The following is a 19,132-nucleotide window of genomic DNA, read 5'->3' on the forward strand; positions in this document are numbered from 1 at the left end:
ATACAAATTGTATATTTTTATATGTGTATATGAATGTAGTTGTATGCATATATGTGTGCATACACATACACACAAAGTTCCTGGTATGTAGTAGGGATTCAGAACTGCATACTATTTCCTATTGATATCATAACTGCTTTTCTCCAAGGCTTTACCTTCTAGACCACAGGATTTTCTGGTGCTTTCATTCTGCTTTGGATACCCACTTTGGCTAGTTCTTTTCTACAGTTTACTGTACTTTTGTTTTCTATTTCTTATATCTTTGCTACCTAAACCTTAAGCCTGTGGACCAGCAGCATTGAGAATTTCTTATAACAATCTCCAGGCATCTAAGAATGTTTTATTTATACATCACTGTTGGTTATATACTTAGGATTAGAATCAGTGTGTCATAGAGTACACATGTAAAAGTTCCGGGTACTCTGTGTTCTCACCAGTACTTAGTGGTGTCTGTGTTTATTGTAGAGTATTCTGTGGTATTGAATTTCATTGTGCTTTTATTTCACATTTCCTGATCATTAACAATATTGAGTTCCTTTTCACATGCTTATTGGCCATCTGCAGCTCCTCTTTTCTAATTTTGTTTTCCTGGAAGCCATACAGTTTCTTCCATAATGACTAGACTTTAAGAATATTGTAGTTCTGATGCTGATGGTTAGTATTTCTTTTATTAATACTTTTCCATATTTAGAAGTTCCCTGGAAGGTAGTACCATATTGGATGGGCGGGGTGTCTTGGAATGTATAGATAATACATCTCCTTTGATATGTGTTGGTTTCCCTCAAGTATGAGAATGATTAATTCATCCAGTTTGCGTATCCCTCTCAAATTCTAAAGCTCGATACTAGTAGAGTATGAAGCCTGGGTCATATGTTTATGCATCCCAAATGTTAGTATTAGTCATGCATTTTATCCGTATGGTAAATAATTAGTTAACTGAACATCAGTTATTAGGCACTGTGCCAGAAGCTGAGGATGGAAGATAGATGAGATGTAGACATTTCTCATGGAGTTGGTTGCTATGAAGATCAACAACAATAAAAATAATTACAGCCCTTGAAGCGCCATCAGGGAGAGGGATTGGGAAGGCACATTGGAGGGGCAGACTTTTGAGTTGTTGGAATGAGTGGGGTTGTTAGGGGTGGTGGTTAGGTACTGCTTACTGGGAAAAATGGTTCTCAAGCTCAATTTTGAAAAACAAGTGAGACTTAGGCAAAGCACTGGAGATCAAGGATGGAAATGGTTCATTGTTAATAGCATTCATTGTCTACTGAATAAAATTCCACTGAAACTTACTAAATGCTTATCAAGAACTGGGCATTGAGAAGATGTAGAGTCCTTAGAAGGAATTTCAAGTAGTTCTAAATGACTGAAGTATATATATATCACATTTGAGGTGAGGGAATTGTGAAAAGTGATCTGTAATGGTAGGCAGAAGTTTGTGTATATATTATAGAAATACTATATTTACATCTTTGATGTATGAAGTCTTCCAGTTTTACATAAGTCATTCTGAGGACCTCTTGCTCCCAGTTTTCCCAACTAAGGGCATAACATACTATAAGATGGGATCTAACTTCCCATATCAGTGTATCCTCCATTCTTCTTGGGATAGTAATTTGACCTGAGACCCACAAATTCTGGTCAGTGTCACCATAGAGCATTCTCTAGTATTCCTCTAGTTTTTATTTCAGTCAGCCTTCCTTACTGGCAGCTGGAGGATATACAGAAAACTTATCTTTCTTCCTATGGAATTATAATGTATGGACACTTTGGTCAAAAGCAATTAGCAGTGGAAAGACAACTTCTTTTTTTAAAAAATATTTTTTAGACATCGATGGATCTTTATTTATATGCGGTGCCGAGTATCAAACCCAATGCCTCATACAAGCTAGGCAAGCACTTTACAACTGAGCCACAACCCCAGCCGAAGACAACTGTTTTTAATCCTGGGGTCTACAGCAAAGGAGATTATGAAGACTGATAAATATGCTTTCTGCCAGAGCCCAAAACTTAGCCATATTCATTACTCATTTCTTTTTTTTTTTGTTCCCTACTTTTTTTCTCCTATTCCTTAAACCTAGGGCCAATATCAAGGTCTTTCCCTAAGACTATTAGGATCTTGTAGACAGAGCAGCCCAATGATATCTATCTATGATAGAGTGAAATTCACTCTATCTAGAAGGCTATGTTTCTGGTCTCTAAAATTGGAATTTTGAGTATCTTTTCTCTCAACCATAAATTATTATTTGTGGTAATACTTGTAATATAATATATATTATTTTAGAATTATGAGTCATATCTTTTGTTGGGTAGCCATGACAAGAGTGTAGTATATGATCATTCAGAATCTAGGCTTTAGAATCAGATCTGAATACTGGTTTTCATCTATTACTGGTCATTTTTAAGTTCTCTGAACCTTATTTTCTTTATCTGACAGATTTCCTCAAAGGATTGTTTTATAAGATTAAAGTAAATGTATGTAAAATGTTTATCATGTGTGTATGCATTCAGACATAACACTCGATATTGTTCTTCCCAGATGTGTGGGCAAGAATTAGACATTACCATTAGATATCCCTCCTACAGATTACACTACATGAAGGTTGTCCACAGGGAAAGACCTGGATTACAAAGTAACTCCTGTGCCCCTTGGAAGGATGATACCTGACTCTTCCTCTCTTCAAAGTCTCTCTTGTGCTTTCATTTGAAGACCCTCCTGAAACATTTAGTGTATATTTTTGTAGCCTAAATTGTGTCAGAATATCCCACATATACCTTGAAGATTTTAAGAAACATTTTTTAGCCATGTTCTGTAATATAGTGAGAGACCTTATTTTACTATATAGGAAAAATATGGTGATAGACTTGATTTTCCTTAGATACACTAATAATTTCCTAGGAGCACAGCCTATGAATATCATGATTTCAGTGAGAAAAAACTTGAAGTTCAAAAAATGTAGGTTAAGAGTTTTTCTTTTGTACATAGGTTAAGGACTGTGTAGAGGAGAGGAAATATTCCATGCAGTTACTGATCCGGTTGGACGTGAAATTATTCCTGCCTGACATAGTTCAAATTATTATATAGTATTTTTGTAGCCTTTATAGCACAAGGACATTTTATCAGTTCTTTGCTTTGTTTGAGTCTAGCAGATAAATGGGTTCTAATAGAGGTCTGAATTAATAACTTATTTTTAATCATTTCTCTCTTTTTTTGTAAGGCATAATAATATTTTAAATGATATGGTATAATGTTAGCCAGGTGCGGTGGCTCATGCCTGTAATCCCAGTTCCTTGGGAGGCTTATACAGGAGGATGGAAAGCTCAAATCCAGCCTCAAAACTTAATGAGGCCCTAAGCAACTTAGTAAGATACTGTCTCAAAATAAAAAATAAAACAGGCTAGTAGGTGACTAAGTGATTAAGCACCCCTGGGTTTGATCTCCAGTGCCACAGTCTGGCTGGGCACAATTCAGGAGCCACTTATCAAAAGAAACGAACTTTATTTTTAGAACACACGCCATACCACATGAGCTCTTCAGGAAAACCTTCAGAGCCCAACTGCCACCACAGGCTTTCCACAAGCCTCTCAACCTCCCCCACTCCTCCTGCTCTTGAGGCCGATTGGCTGGGTCGTGTGGGCGGAGCCAAAAAAAGTCCCCCAATGAGCAGCTCCCTTGTCTGAAAGGGCAGGGAAACAGCCCAATGAGCATCACCGCAGAAGAGCCAATCAGTTGGCAGCTAGAAGTTTGCTGGGGCCCCTTTTGGCTGTGGCTCTCAACACTCCAGTACCAAAATAAATATATAAATGAATAAATTATATGGTATGTCAAAATTGAGGATATGTTTAATATGAATTAATATACAGATAAATATTCTAAATTGTGCGTCATAAAATTATAGGTTATGTACCTTTGATAAAAAATGCTAAATTTCATTTGGGAATGATGTTGGAAATTTGAAAAGTTAGAATCTTTTCACAGAACAATTGTGTATTTACACCTGCATAAATAACTGTGTGAAGTCTTGCCTGCTATGCATTAAGAAAAATGTGTCAGAGTTGTAAAATATACAAAAATCATCAAGAGGCAGGAGTGGTTTAAAAGATTCATACTCCAGTATGGAATGATCCTTGCGGGTATAATTAGAGAGATCTTAGAGTTGGAAGAGGAATTAGGCTTGATCTAGTCCAATCTATTATGTAGTTTAAGAATTTATCTTATAGTAATCCTGACAAATGGCTCAGCTTCCATTTGAATCCTGGACAATGTGGTTAAGAGAACGGATTCTGAAGATATGCTGCCTGGGTTTAAATCCGTGCTCCACCACACTGCATGTTCCTGATCAAGTTTATAGGCATTCCTTGGTCTATTTTCCTGGTTTGCAATTACCAGCTGCTGAGTCCCTGACAATGGCTTTTGACCCCCTCTCAACAAATAATCAAGAGATCAATGGAGAATCAAGTAGATTTTGAATTGTAGTATATATCCTGTGGAAAAAAATACATTCGAAGAATAGTAGCTACCTAAAACAAAAAAAAAAATGAAATTTTCAGTATAGGCAAACATGGTGAAAAGGGGGTTGGGGAGAGACGTCATAGAATGCATGATTATCAGTTGAAAACATTTCTATTGATTATTTGCACTTCTGCCTCCTAGAACTGTATAAATCAGTTCCATTCCTTCTATGTGGTAGCTCTTCACCTTGCCAAATGTAAAATTAAAAAAGGCATAGTTCTGGTGAGTGTAGATTATTTTCCCCTTAAAATCTCACAGCTTTAGAGCATATTTTGACAAAAATTTAGGAAAACCAAAATGGTCTAGTAATGGATGATAATTTTTTTGAGCTTTTTTAACTCTCTAATTCAAGGAATTGTATGGGCAGTATGTGATAATTTATTTCCATCAATCTATGTATGGTTGCTCAATAAAATTGGAGATTTGAAGTGAGTTTTAAAGTATTCTGAATAGTGTATTAGATTCAGCTATGAGGACAGAAATTGTCAGAATAAGAGGGACGTAAATGGGATCCAAGAGTATTTTGATCTCCTGTTAAGTCTGAGGAGGTGGTTCATGCTGTCCTGCTGGATGGAGCCCAAAGTGGGTGCTTCTCTCTCTTGTTTCTCCCTGCTGCCTGATCTGACCTCAGGGTTCAAAATGATAACCTTGAGAACTGAGGTACTGAGGGGTTGAGGAAGAAGCTCCCAAGGACATTTCTGGTTAAGTGTTACTGGGAAAAATGTACTCATAGCCACATCTAGTTACAAGAGGTATTGGGTTTCAGTCTATTGTCTGAGTAGCCAGGTGCTCAAGTGTAACTTGGGAGTCATGTCTGGGAATGAAAGATGCAATAGATACTGGGTGACAGCTAGCAGTGTTACAGAACAACTTTGTCTACCACTTAATATCCCAAGTATATTCTAAGTGTAAATAGTGCAGCCCTTACCATAGTAAGCATTCATTAGGTAGTTGTTCACTGCATGAATGTCTCTTTTTAAATTAATTTTTAAAATTTATATATGACAATTCTTATTGCCCATGTACAGTGCAGTTTTTCATATCTATGGTTGTATAAAGTATATTCACACAAATTGGTGTCTTCATACATGTACTTTGGATAATAATGACCCTCACATTCGACCACGATTTCTAACCCCATGCCCCTTCACTTCCCCTCCAACCCCTCCGCCCTATCTAGAGTTCCTCTATTCCTCCCATGCTCCCCTTCCCTACCCAACTATGAATCCAGCCTCCTTACATCAGAGAAAACATTCAGCATTTGGTTTTTGGGATTGGCTAACTCCACTTAGCATTACCTTCTCCAACTCCATTCATTTACCTAAATGCCATGATTTTATTCTCTTTCATTACTGAGTAATATTCCATTGTGTGTATATGCCACATTATTTTTTATCCATTCATCTATTGAAGGGCATCTAGGTTGGTTCCACAGTTTAGCTATTGTGAATTGTGCTGCTACAAACATTGATGTGGCTGTGTCCCTGTAGTATGCTGTTTTTAAGTCCTTTGGGTATAGACCAAGGAGAGGGATAGTTGGGTCAAATGGTAGTTCCATTCCCAATTTTCCAAGAAATCTTCATACTGCTTTCCATATTGGCTGCACCAATTTGTAGTCCCACCAGCACTGTATGAGTGTACCTTTTCCCCCACATCCTCACTAACACTTGTTGATTGTATTTATAATAGCTGCCATTCTGACTAGAGTGAGATTAAATCTTAGAGTGGTTTTGATTTGCATTTCTCTAATTGCTAGTGATGATGAACATTTTTCATATATTTGTTGATTGGTTATGTATCCTCTTCTGAGAAGTGTCTGTTGGCCCATTTATTGATTGGATTATTTGTTTTTTTTTTGGTGTTTTAACTTTTTGAGTTCTTTATATACCCTAGTGATTGGTGCTCTATCTGATGTGTGAGGGGTAAAGATTTGCTCCCAAGATGTAGGCTCTCTATTTTACCTTACAGATTGTTTCTTTTGCTGAGAAGAAACTTTTTACTTTGAGTCCATCCCATTTATTGATTCTTTCTTTAATCTTGTGCCAAAGGAGTCCACAAGATGGAGATTAGGACTTAATTTTTCTTCTGTTAGATGCAGGGTCTCTGCTTTTATTCCTAAGACCTTGATATGTTTTGAGTTGAGTTTTGTGCATGGTGAGAGATAGAGGTTTAATTTTATTTTGTTGCATATGGATTTCCAATTCCTAGCACCATTTGTTGAAGAGGCTGTCTTTTCTCCAATGCATGTTCTTGGCACCTTTGTCTAATACAAGGTAATTGTAATTTTGTGGGTTTGTCTCTGTGTCCTCTATTCTGTACCATTGATCCGCCAGTCTGTTTTGGTGCCAATACCATGTTGTTTTTGTTACTGTTGCACTGTAGTATAGTTTAAGGTCTGGTATAGTGATGCCACCTGCTTCCCTCTTCCTGCTAAGGATTGCTTTAGCTATTCTGGGTCTATATTTTTCCAGATGAATTTCATGATTGCTTTTTCTATTTTATGAGGAATGTCATTGGGATTTTGATTGGAATTGCATTAAATCTATATGGTGCTTTTAGAAGTATGACCATTTTGATAATATTAATTCTCCCTATTCAAGAGCAAGGTAGATCTTTCCATCTTCTAAGGTTTTCTTTGGCTTCTTTCTTTAGGGTTCTGTAATTTTCATTATATAGATTTTTCACCTCTTTTTTAAATTGATTCCCAAGTATTTTATTTTAATTTATTTTTTTGAGGCTATTGTTAATGGCGTAGTTTTCCTCATTTCCCTTTCTGAGGATTTGTCACTGATATACAGAAATGCCTTTGATTTATGGATGTTGATTCTGTGTCCTGAAACTTTGCTGAATTCACTTACTAATTCTAGAAGTTTTCTGGTAGAACTTTTAGGGTCTTCTAGGTATAGAATCATATCATCAGCAAATAGTGCCAAATTGAGTTCTTCTTTTTCTATGTGTATGCCTTTGATTTCTTTTGTCTAATTGCTCTGGCCAGTGTTTCAAGAACTATGTTAAATAAAAGTGGGGAAAGAGAGCACCACGGTCTTGTTCCAGTTTTTAGAGGGAATGCCTTCTACATTTAGAATGATGTTGGCCTGGGGCTTAGCATAGATTGCCTTCATGATGTTGAGATATGTTCCTGTTATCTCTAGTTTTTTAGTGTTTTGAACATCAAGAACATGCTTTTTCTGTGTCTATTGAGATGATCATATGATTCTTATCTTTAAGTCTATTGATGTGATGAATTACATTTATTGATTTCTGTATGTTGAGCCAAACTTGCATCCCAGGGATGAATCCCACTTGATCATTGTGCACAATCTTTTTGATATGTTTTTGTATTAGATTTGCCAGAATTTTATTGAGAATTTGTGCATCTGTGTTCATTAGAGATATTGGTCTGAAGTTTTCTGTTTTTTTGATGTGCCATTGCTTGTTTTTGGAATCAGAGTGATATTGGCCTCATAGAATGAGTTTGGAAGGGATCCCTCTTTTTCTATTTCTTAAAATAAATTGAAGAGTATTAGTATTAGTTAATCTTTAAAGGTCTTATGGAACTCCGCTGTGTATCCATCCAGTCCTGGGCTTTTCTTGGTTGGTAGACTTTTGGTGGTGTCTTCTATTTTGTTGCTTGAAATTGATCTGTTTAAATTTTGTATATCATCCTGATTCAAATTGGGCAAATTATATGACTAGAAACTTGTCAATGCCTTCGATATTTTCTTTTTTTGGAGTACAAGTTTTCAAAATAATTTCTAATTATCTTCTGTGATTCTCTAGTGTCTGTTGTGATATTTTCTTTTTCATCACGTATGTTAATAATTTGAGTTTTCTCCTTCTCTTTGCTAGCATGGCTAAGGGTCTGTCAATTTTATTTATTTTTTCAAAGAACCAACTTTTCTGTCAGTTTTTTCAATTGTTTCTTTTGTTCCATCTCATTTATTTCAGCTCTGATTTTAATTATTTCCTGCATTCTATTGCTTTTGGTGTTGATTTGTTTTTCTTTTTCTAGGGCTTTGAGATATAATGTTAAGTCACTTATTTGTTAACTTTTTCTTCTTTTAAGGAATGAACTCCATGCAATGAACCTTCCTCTTAGAACTGCTTTCATAGTGTCCCAGAGATTTTTATATGTTGTATCTGTGTTCTCATTCACCTCTAAATTTTTTTAAATCGTTTTCTTGATGTCTTCTGTAGCCCATTGTTTACTCAGTAGCATATTATTTAGTTTCCAGGTGTTGGAGTGGATTTTATTTCTTATTTTATCATTGATTTCTAATTTCATTCCATTATGATCTGATCGAATGCATGGTAGTATCTCTACATTTTTATATTTGCTAAGAGTTGCATTGTGGCATAGTATATGGTCTATTTTGGAGAAGGATCCATGTGCTGCTGAGAAAAAAGTGTATTCTCTCGTTGAAGGATGAAATATTCTATAGATGTCAGTTAAGCCTAAGTTATTGATTGTATTATTGAGTTTTGTAGTTTCTTTGTTCAGGTTTTGTTTGGAAGATCTATCTAGTGATGAAAGAGGTGTGTTAAAATCACCCAAAATTATTGTGTTGTAGTCTATTTGACTCTTGAACTTGAGAAGAGTTTGTTTGATGAACATAGCTGCTCCATTGTTTGGGGCATATATGTTTATAATTGTGAAGTCTTGTTGGTGTATGGTTCCCTTGAGCAGTATTTAGTGTCCTTCTTTATCCTTTTTGACTGACTTTAGTTTGAAGTCTACTTTATTTGATATGAGGACTTGAGGATGGAAACCCCTGCTTGGTTCCCCAGTCCACGTGAGTGGTATAATTTTTCCCAACCCTTCACGTTCAGTCTGTGGATATCTTTTCCTATGAGATGAGTCTCTTGGAGGCAGCATATTATAGGGTCTTTTTTTTTTTAAATCCAATCTGCTAGTCTATGTCTTTTGATTGGTAAGTTTAGGCCATTAACATTCAGGGTTATTATTGAAACATGATTTGTATTCTCAGACATTTTTGTATTTAATGTGACTTGGTTTCTCCTCTGATTAGATTTTCCTTTAGTGTAATTCCTTCTTCTGCTGATTTTCATCATTGTTTTTCACTTTCTCTTTGTGGAATATTTTGCTGAGGATGTTCTATTGTGCAGGCTTTCTAGTTGTAAATTCTTTTTATTTTGGTTTATCATGGATGGTTTTTATTTCACATCAAATCTAAAACTTGGTTTTGCTGGATATAAGATTCTTGGTTGGTGTCCATTTTCTTTCAGAGTTTGGTATATGTTGTTCTATGATCTCCTGGCTTTGAAGGTCTGGGTTGGAAAATCTGCTGAGATAGGAATTGGTCTCCTGTATATGAGATCTGATTCCTCTCTCTTGCAGCTTTCAAGATTCTATTCTTATTCTGTATGCTAGGCATTGTCATTATAATGTGCCTTGGTATAGATCTGTTGTAATTTTATATATTTGATGTCCTGTAAGCCTCTTGTATTGGTTTTTCCAATTCAGTTATCATGCTTGGGAAATTTTCTGGTATTATCTCATTGAAGAGATTGTGCATTCCTTTGGTTTGAAACTCTGTGTCTTCCTCTATCCCAGTAACTGTTAGATTTGGTCTTTTGATGCTATCCGATAATTCTTGGATGCTTTGCTCATGGTTTCTTACTATCTTCACTGTGTGATCAACTATATTTTCCAGATTGTATACTTTGTCTTAATGATCTGATGTTCTTTCTTCCAAGATATCTAATCTGTTGGTTATGCTTTCTATTGAGTTTTTTATTTGATTTATTGTATCCTTCATTTCCAGAATTTCTGACTTTTTTTTCCCAGAGTCAGTCTCTCTCTCTCTCTCTCTCTCTCTCTCTCTCTCTCTGTAATATTTTGCTACCTGTAATTGCTCTCTTAAGTCTTTGTTGGAGTGATCAGTTTTTGCCTGTATTTGCTCATTTAGGTTATTCTATAAATCACAGATTATGTTAATTATAAACCTTTGAACTCCTTCCCTGACATTTCATCAACTTTGCTGTCCATGGGTTCTGTTATTATAGTATCCTGGTTTGTTTGGAGCACTTTCCTCCCTTGTTTTTTCATGTTGTCTATGTGTCTTCCTTTCTTGCAGTGTGGATCTGTTATATTATAGTTTCTTCCCTGTATTCTTGTAGTACTCGTGCAGATTGTCTTTACCTCACCTTGATGTTGGACTTCTAGACCCTGCTGGTGACCCTCAATGTATGCTACTGCATCTAAATATAGCCAAGGTAGCTCAAGATAATAGTTGAGGTGCCCCAAGATGGAAGTAATGTCTTACAGAGTTGGGACTGAAAGGGTAGGCCTCATACTCCCTTTGGGAATCCTGCTGTGAGGTGCTGCAGCTTCTAGGTCCCATCTGCTGTCAAAAAGTTAGAGGCTATTGTGTGGAGAAGGCTGTGGCGATGACTACAGTGTCCCAAGATGGAAGTGGGTTAGGCTTAGGCTCCCAGGTTCGGGGGGCAGGGGCTTTGGCTAACTCGGACCTACACTGGACCTGGATCCTGTGCAAGTAGGTGTGGTCGGATATCTGGGACAGGCTTGACCTCCTGTGGTAGTTTGCTGGTCGAAAGGGGCAGTTCCAGAGGCTAGGCTCAGTCGGGTGTCTGCCCCAAGGGTGGAGGGGTGAACCTGGGCCTACTGTGAGCCCTGAGTCCCCCATGGGCTGGTGTGGGCCGTCTGGGCTGGGCCTGGGCTCCCGCAGTAGTCTGCTGGTAGGAAGAGGCGGTCTGAAAGTGGTATTTTTTGAGTAAAGAAATTTAGGGCAATACCGGAAGAGGAAGCATTAATAGAAATTGTTATGCTGATATGACAGGTTTTGTTTTTTCCTTTTTCTTTAGTTGGAGAACATCAATTGACAGGCCATAAAGTGGCAGTTAAAATCTTAAATAGACAGAAGATTCGCAGTTTAGATGTTGTTGGAAAAATAAAACGAGAAATTCAAAATCTAAAACTCTTCCGTCATCCTCATATTATCAAACTGTAAGTATTTTTGTATGTGATACACGATGATATTAAAAAAATTGTCTTGGAATAGTTTTAAATGAATTTTACAGTTAATTATCTTGAGTTAAACTTACAAAAATATTAGCCTTGGAAGTTGAGTCTTCAGTATTTACTTTAAAGTAATTTAGGCATTCCATACTCTTAGGCAGATTCATTTTTCTGATTTTTTTCTAGTCATTTTATGTTAATATACAAGTACATTTTCTTTTTTGGAAAGGTAGAGTAACTGTTAAAAATTTTTTTATCATACCATACTATTTGTAGAATTGTAAATAGTACTATAATTATTACTAAGTAAAGACTTGAGGAATACAAAATGATTTTGGGTGACTAAATTATAAACTTCAAAGATAAGTAACTTTTAAGGTAAATAAGCTAATTAATTAAATAGAAATATAAGAAAATAAGATAATTTACTTAAATTGATTATATCCAAAAAATTTATTAAATATATGCAGAAATATTTTACAGTTTAATTTTTTTTGCAGTTTAATATTAATTGACATGTAATATTCTCGTTATTGAAATTTGTCTTTAATTTTTATTTTAAAGCTTGGTTACAGTGTTATAAAGTAAATATTAATCTTATTGAATACATGATAATAGCTAGGAATCATGCTGAGCATTTTGCATATATAATTTTATATTGTGCTCATGGTAAACCTATAATGTAGGAATATTTTATAGACAAGGAGACTGAATACCTAATAAGTATCAGCAACTAGTCCAAAGTCATATAGCTAGTAAATAACAGAGGTAGTAGTTGAGTTCAGATCTGACATTGAATGCCATGCTATCAATTTCTACTCTAGTCTCTCAAAACTGTTACATAACTCCTTCCTAAAGGAAAAAATAAATTTATGGTTCTCTGGTTTTGACTTAAATATTTTTAATATACTCTTCTATAAATATGCAGTATGTAAAAGAACTAGGTATAGACCCATATAGGTATAGTTTTGAAATAATTATGAAACCAAAATAAAGTCATAATTTAAATACATATAAAACCATGAAAATCAAAATTTGCATGGGCCCACATAGATAATCCAAGATTATCTTTTATTTTAAGGTCAGCTGATAAACAACCTTAAATCCATGCTGCCGTATATTCTACAATATTCACAGATCCTAGGCATGAGAACACATAGTATGCTGTATCAAATAATGTTTTTTTGTAAAATATAAATTGTTGTTAATAACTTTAATAGTAGAAACAGTAGGAAGATTTCCAATACTGTATTTATATTTTGATTTAAATAATGTTGCAGAAAAAAATCTGTTGATGTAAGTATATATAAAGAAAGCAGTGCTAATATACCTGAAGCTTTGTTTGCTAGTTCACTAAAATAAGACATTATATTTTTCTTAACGTTTGTCAGTGAGCAATCTTTCAATGTCATTGTTAATAAGAACCAACTTGATAACCCATGAAGTTCCATTGTTTATCTGGTGACAGTGCTAGCAAATAGCTGTGGTAGACAGAGTAATGGTCCTCCAAAATGTCTGTGTTCTCATGCCTAGGACCTGTGAATATTGTAGAATATACGGCAGCATGGATTTAAGGTTGCTTATCAGCTGACTTTAAAATAAAAGATAATCTTGGATTATTTATGTGGGCCCATGCAAACTAACACAATCCTTAAAAGTAAAATAAGGGGTAGGAGGAGTGAGTCAAAGAAAAATATTTGAGCATGGCAGCAAGGTCAGAGTGATAGGACTTGAGAAGGATTCAGGTGGCTGTTGCTGGCTTTGACAATGGAGGAAGGCGGCCATAGCTGAAGAATGAATGCAGGTGGTCTCTAAAAGTGGGGAAATACAAAGAAATGTACTGTGTTTCCAGAACCTCCAGAAAGCAACCCAAGCCTGCCAATACCTTAATTTCAGCTCACTGATGCATGTATCAGGCTTCTCATCTACAGAACTGTAAGATTCATGTTATTATAAGCCACAAAGTTTTAAAGTATGGCAGCAATGAAAACTAATGCAGCAGTATTCTTAAAATTCTTAATTTTAAGACTGGTGCAGTTATTAGTGGCATTTGGGAACATTCATTTGGTCTTTACTGCTATACTTCTTGTTAGTAAACTATTTGCAAATTGGTATGCTCTGTGATGGGGCTAGGGCTGTGCCTTCTTACAAATAACATGAATGTGCTATGACTCTTCAGAGCTGGCTTTGTTTGGTTTAGCAGGGCATTAACTCAGTTTTCACACAGCTTCCATGAAACTTTCATTCTTAAAATGAGCTTTCATGTCATGTGATCTTCACTTAAAATTTACTCAGTTATAAACAAAACAAAACAAAAATGAGACTAGTGAGATTGCATGGCAATATTTGATTATAAGGTTACTATCTAGGCCCAAAGCTGGGTGATCCAATGTATGTATTAAGATTTTTAAAGGCTGTCATTAATATATATATATATATATATATATATATATATATATATATATATATATATATATATATATAAATGGTATATATTGGCATGCACATGTAATTCCAGCTAGTTAGAAGGCTGAGGCAAGAGGATGGCAAGTTTGAGGACAATGTCAACAAATTAATAAGACCCTTTTAATTTTTATTCTAAAAATAAAAAAGGTTGGGGAAGTTGCTCAGTGGTATAGTGCCCCTGGGCTCAATCCCTAGTACTGGGTGTGTGTGTGTGTTTATATATATATAAAATACAACCTGTGATGGGACTGCAAATTGGTGCAGCCAATCTGGAAAGCAGTATGGAGATTTCCTTGGAAAACTTGGAATGGAGCTACCATTTGACCCAGCTATCCCACTCTTTGGTTTATACTCAAAGGACTTAAAAACAGCATACTACAGGGACACAGCCATGTCAATGTTTATAGCAGCACAGTTCACAATAGCTAAATTATGGAACCAACCCAGATGCCCTTCAGTAGATGAATGGATAGGGAAACTTTGGAATATATACACAATGGAACCATACTCAGCATTAAAAGAGAATAAAAGCATGACATTTGCAGGTGAATGGATTAAGTTGGAGAATATAATGCTAAGTGAAGCAAGCCAATCCGAAAAAACCAAAGGCCAAATATTTTCTTTGATATGAGGATGCTGACTCATAATGGTGATGGGGGGGGCAGGGAGCATGGGAAGAATGGAGGAACTTTAGAGAGGGCAAAGAGGAGAGAGGGGAAAGGGGATAGGAATGAGTTAGACGTCATTACCCTAAGTACATGTATGAAGACATGAATGGTGTGAAAATACTTTGTCCAGTCAATGACTTGAAAAATTGTGCTCTATATGTGTAATATGAAATTAATTACATTCTGCCATCATGTATAACAAATTAGAATAAATAAATAATTTAATAAAAAAGTAGAATCTATGAGGTGATTTACATTTCCTGTCCTTTGTTTTTTTAACTTTAAAAACAGGATGCCTTATAGTGTTATTTGGGGATTAAATGTGTTGGTCAAATGTTTAGTATTTCATTGACCCCAAACCAGAAATTGGCAAACTGTGAAGTGAATCTCGTTCTCATGATTTCATAAGTCCAAGTGGTTTTTAGTTAACTGACCCAGTTCATATCTCACTTTACTCCATGTTAGTAATGACTTTATTCTAGTTACTATGTGACTTCTAAGTGAAATCTCTTTGCAAATGAGTGTCACTTTCTAGGAGAAAAGAAAGCTGAAATGGTTGGAGTGTCATATGCTGAAGAGTAGAGTGGGTAAAGTTATCTCTGTATTTGCCTTATGCCTTGACTCCATCAGTTTTTGAATGATAACCTTTAAAGAGCCCATTTGGGGTTTGTGTCCTACCTAGTTCTTGTTCTATTCCTGAAAACACAGGTTTCATTTTGTCAGTAAGTAGTTGCAGTTGTCAGGGGGATACAAATTCTTGTTTTTGATGTAATATTTATCAGTGACTATTTATGGTTCTATAATTATTTCTAATTTTTGTTTGACTAATCTCATTCTGATTTAGCATTATTTTATTATCTGCTATTTTGTTTTTCTGAAGGAACATTCTGAACATTTTCAGAATTGGTCATAAAATAATAGGCAGAGATAAATTTTGTGTTTAAAGCCTCTGGCTTTCACCTTTGAGCTTAATTCATTCAGCCACATTACTCTTTAGCTATGGATCTGAACTTAAAATTAAAAAAGTACTCATGTATTCTAGCTACTGAATAAAGTTATTGGCATAGCCTTTAATAGTGTTACTGATTTAAACAAGGAGAGAGACCTGATCCTTAAAGTGGTTTTGCTTGTTTTGGGTAGTCTTGACTAACTGCCAAGAATAGTTTCCTTATTTCAAAATGGGTCTCTAGAATTAGCCAGAAAGTTTGAACACTAAATACCAAGGGTGATGGATATTTACTGAATGATTTCTTTATTAACTCAAATTGAAAAAAAACAAACACGTTAGCAGCCCCAAACCAACAGGTAAAAATTAAAATGAAAAAATGGGATTTAAATGCAAATACAGATTTTTTCCATGAATTAGATTTGGTGAATTTTTCATCTTGTTTTCTGTCTTCCATAGTTTTTAGGGAAATTTGATTTTAACTTATCATACTTTCTAATTTGGAAGAGATATTTCTGACTGCCTACTCATTTTAATCAATATCTCATTAAACCTATAGACAGCTTTTTATCTGTTTATTACCATCACCTTGAATGCTGTATTCCCTGAGTTTCCAGGATGCCAGATTTTTGGTTTTCTTTTTCCATTCTTATCTCTTTCTAAAACTTTCTCCTCAGTACCACTCTTTATTAGTCTGGCATTAAATACTGTACTTCAGCTACTGTGCTAGACCAGTTGTCCCGATGGAACCTTCTTCAGGTGATGGCATTACTACTGCAGCATCATTTGCAATCTCTGTGCTAAAGATTCCCAAATCTATATCTCTGGACTGTTTTTCTATTGAATTTTGAACACTAGTCTTGAACTATTTATTGGATTTTTCCATTCTGAAATTGTAGTCATCTGAAACTTGAAATGAAACTGAACTTTTCTTTCTCTCAAGTTTATTATTCCTAGAAGGAATATTTTATATATTTTATAAATAGAACTGATGAATTATTGATGTATTGGGAAAAAAGGAATCCAATTTTTGGCTTAAGCAATTAGAATTTGGGGTTTTAGCTTAAGTAGTAGGTGATAATATTGGGGCCATTTTGGGCGGCTAGGAGAAATATACAAGAAACAGTGGAGCAGGAGTGAACATTGAAGGTACTTTGTTGGCTACGTTAAGCAGGAAATTTCATGAGACATCTAAGTGGAAGTGTCATAGAATGTCCTTACTCTCCATCCTCCAGCACATTAGTAAGTGTTCAGTGATTTGTGACACACGTGAAGAGGTGACATTTCAACAAAGTCCATGTAGATCTAGAAGGATAAGCAAGAACAAAAGAATGAGTGTAAAGAATATAGAGTACTGGAAGCAGTGTAGTGTGTGGCAGGCACAGGAGTGTGTGTAGGGGTGGAGCAAAATAAGGTGGGGAAGGAGGTCATCAGTCCACTCACTTAACAGATGATGCCATCTAGGCACTGGGCAAACATGGCAGGCAAGATGATAACAAAGTCCTTGTTATTTTTTTTTTAATTTACTTTTTTTTATTTGTTCTTTTTAGTTATATATGACAGTAGATTCTATTTTGACATATTTATACAAACATGGAGTATATCTCATTCATACAGTCCTATGGATGTACACGATGTTGAAGACAATAAATTCCATATCGCAATATATATTTGGCTTTTTACTCTTGAATAAGATGGGAAGCCATTGGAAGATTTTGATCAGAGGTGATGTGATTTGACCTACCTTTAGATTACAACTGGGAAGTGCTGAAATAAAGAAACCAGTTAGGAATCAGTTGTACTGATATGGGTAAAAAGTGATAGTGACTTGGAATACAGTTGTATGGAGGCATTGTGCGAGAAGTAAGCATATTATATACTTTCAAGGTCAAGTCAAGAGCATTCACTGACAGGTGACATGTAGGTTGGGAGAGAAGTCAAAGATAACTCCAAGGTATCTGGTCTAGGAAAATAAGAGTTGCTAGGTTTGTAGGAGGAATGGGTTTGAGGTGAAATGTTGGGGGGTGGTATCAATTATTTGATTTGATTTTGTGGGATTGAAATGCTTATTAAGTATCCTAGTAGACATGTAAGTGGACTATTAAATATCTGAGTTCAGGGGAGATATATAGATAGAGATATAGACATAGATAGATAATAAAGAAAATATTTAACATCATAAGATTGGATGAGATCACCCAAAATGTAAGTATAGAGAGACAGGAAATCCAGGGAATAAGCTTTAGGGCACTATAAGGCTAACATGTCTGGGATATGAGGGAAAACCAGCAAAGGAAAATGAAAATGAATGGTCTGTGACATTGGAGGAAAAGTAAGAGAATCTTAAAGCCAAACAAGAAAATATTTCAAGAAAGAGATTATCAAAAAGAAAGAGAGACTGTAGCTCTTCCTTTTACTGCTGAATGTTGAGTAAGATGAGAACTGAGTATTGACTTATTTGATCTGGCAAGTGGAGGTTGCCGGTGTTTTTGAAAAGAACCAGTTTATTGGAATGGTAAGGTCAAAAGCCTGGCGTGAATGGTTTAAGAGAGAGTATGAAATGAAGATGGGGACATAGTTTACTATAGATAGGATAAGAAAAAATAGGATTGGAACTTGAAAAGAATGTGGAATCTAAATGCAGTTTGTTTTTTTAAGATGGGGGAGATGCTATAGAATGTTTCTTTTGTCAAAGGGAATGATTAAGAGGAAGAAGTTGATGCAAGAGAAAGAGTGACTAGTTGTAGGAACTGAGTTCTTTAGAAGATGGGTTAGAATTAGTGTATAAAATTAGAGGACTTAGTATTATGACCATGAGCCGTGTGGTGCTCACTCCTGTAATCCCAGCAGCTCAGATGCTGAGGCAGCTGAGGCAGGAGGATCCTGAGTTCAAAGCCAGCCTCAGCAATGGTGAGGCGCTAAGCAACTCAGTGAGACAAAATAGGGCTGGGGATGTGGCTCAGTGGTCGAGTGACCCTGAGTTTAATCCCTGGTACCAAAAAAAAAAAAAAAAAAAAAGAAAGAAAAAAAGAAAAGAGTATCTATGACCATGGAGATACTAGCTGTGTATTCTGGAATGAAGCAATTAGAAATGAGGAGGTTGTTTAGTCAGCTTTTTCGTTGTTGTGAACAAAAGACCTGAAAAGAACAATTTTAGAGAAGGAAAAGTTTATTAGGCTCACACCTTCAGAGGTCTCAGTCTATAGAAAAGTTACTCTGTGGCTCTGGGCCTGGAGGTGAGGCAAAACATCAGGGTGGAAGGGTGTGAGGGAAGAAGGCAGCTCAAGACATGGCAAACAGGAAGCTGAGATCAAGCCCTGCTCACCAGGGACAAAATGTAAACCCAAAAGGCACACCTCCAGTGACCTACCTCCTCCAGCCGCACCCTCCCTACCTATAGTTATCACCAATTAATTCATTCCAGTGGATTAATGCACTGATTAGGTTAAGGCCCTCATAACTCTTCATCTCTGAACTTTCTTACATTGTCTCATTTGTGAGCCTTTGGAGGACACCTCACATCGAAAACATAATAG

At 35.8% G+C, this 19,132-nt stretch overlaps 1 protein-coding gene across 1 annotated transcript in view; it reads left to right on the top strand.

Annotated features, from left to right (window-relative positions):
- Prkaa2 (protein kinase AMP-activated catalytic subunit alpha 2) overlaps positions 1-19,132 on the top strand; it is a 68,894-nt gene that overhangs the window by 26,202 nt on the left and 23,560 nt on the right. Inside the window, exon 2 of the mRNA XM_027945021.2 lies at positions 11,363-11,504. Within this exon, the coding sequence (XP_027800822.1) occupies positions 11,363-11,504 (142 nt within the window). The remainder of the gene's footprint in view (positions 1-11,362; positions 11,505-19,132) is intronic.

This window comes from Marmota flaviventris, chromosome 10 (genome assembly GCF_047511675.1).
Source record: "Marmota flaviventris isolate mMarFla1 chromosome 10, mMarFla1.hap1, whole genome shotgun sequence".
NCBI classification, from domain to species: domain Eukaryota; kingdom Metazoa; phylum Chordata; class Mammalia; order Rodentia; family Sciuridae; genus Marmota; species Marmota flaviventris.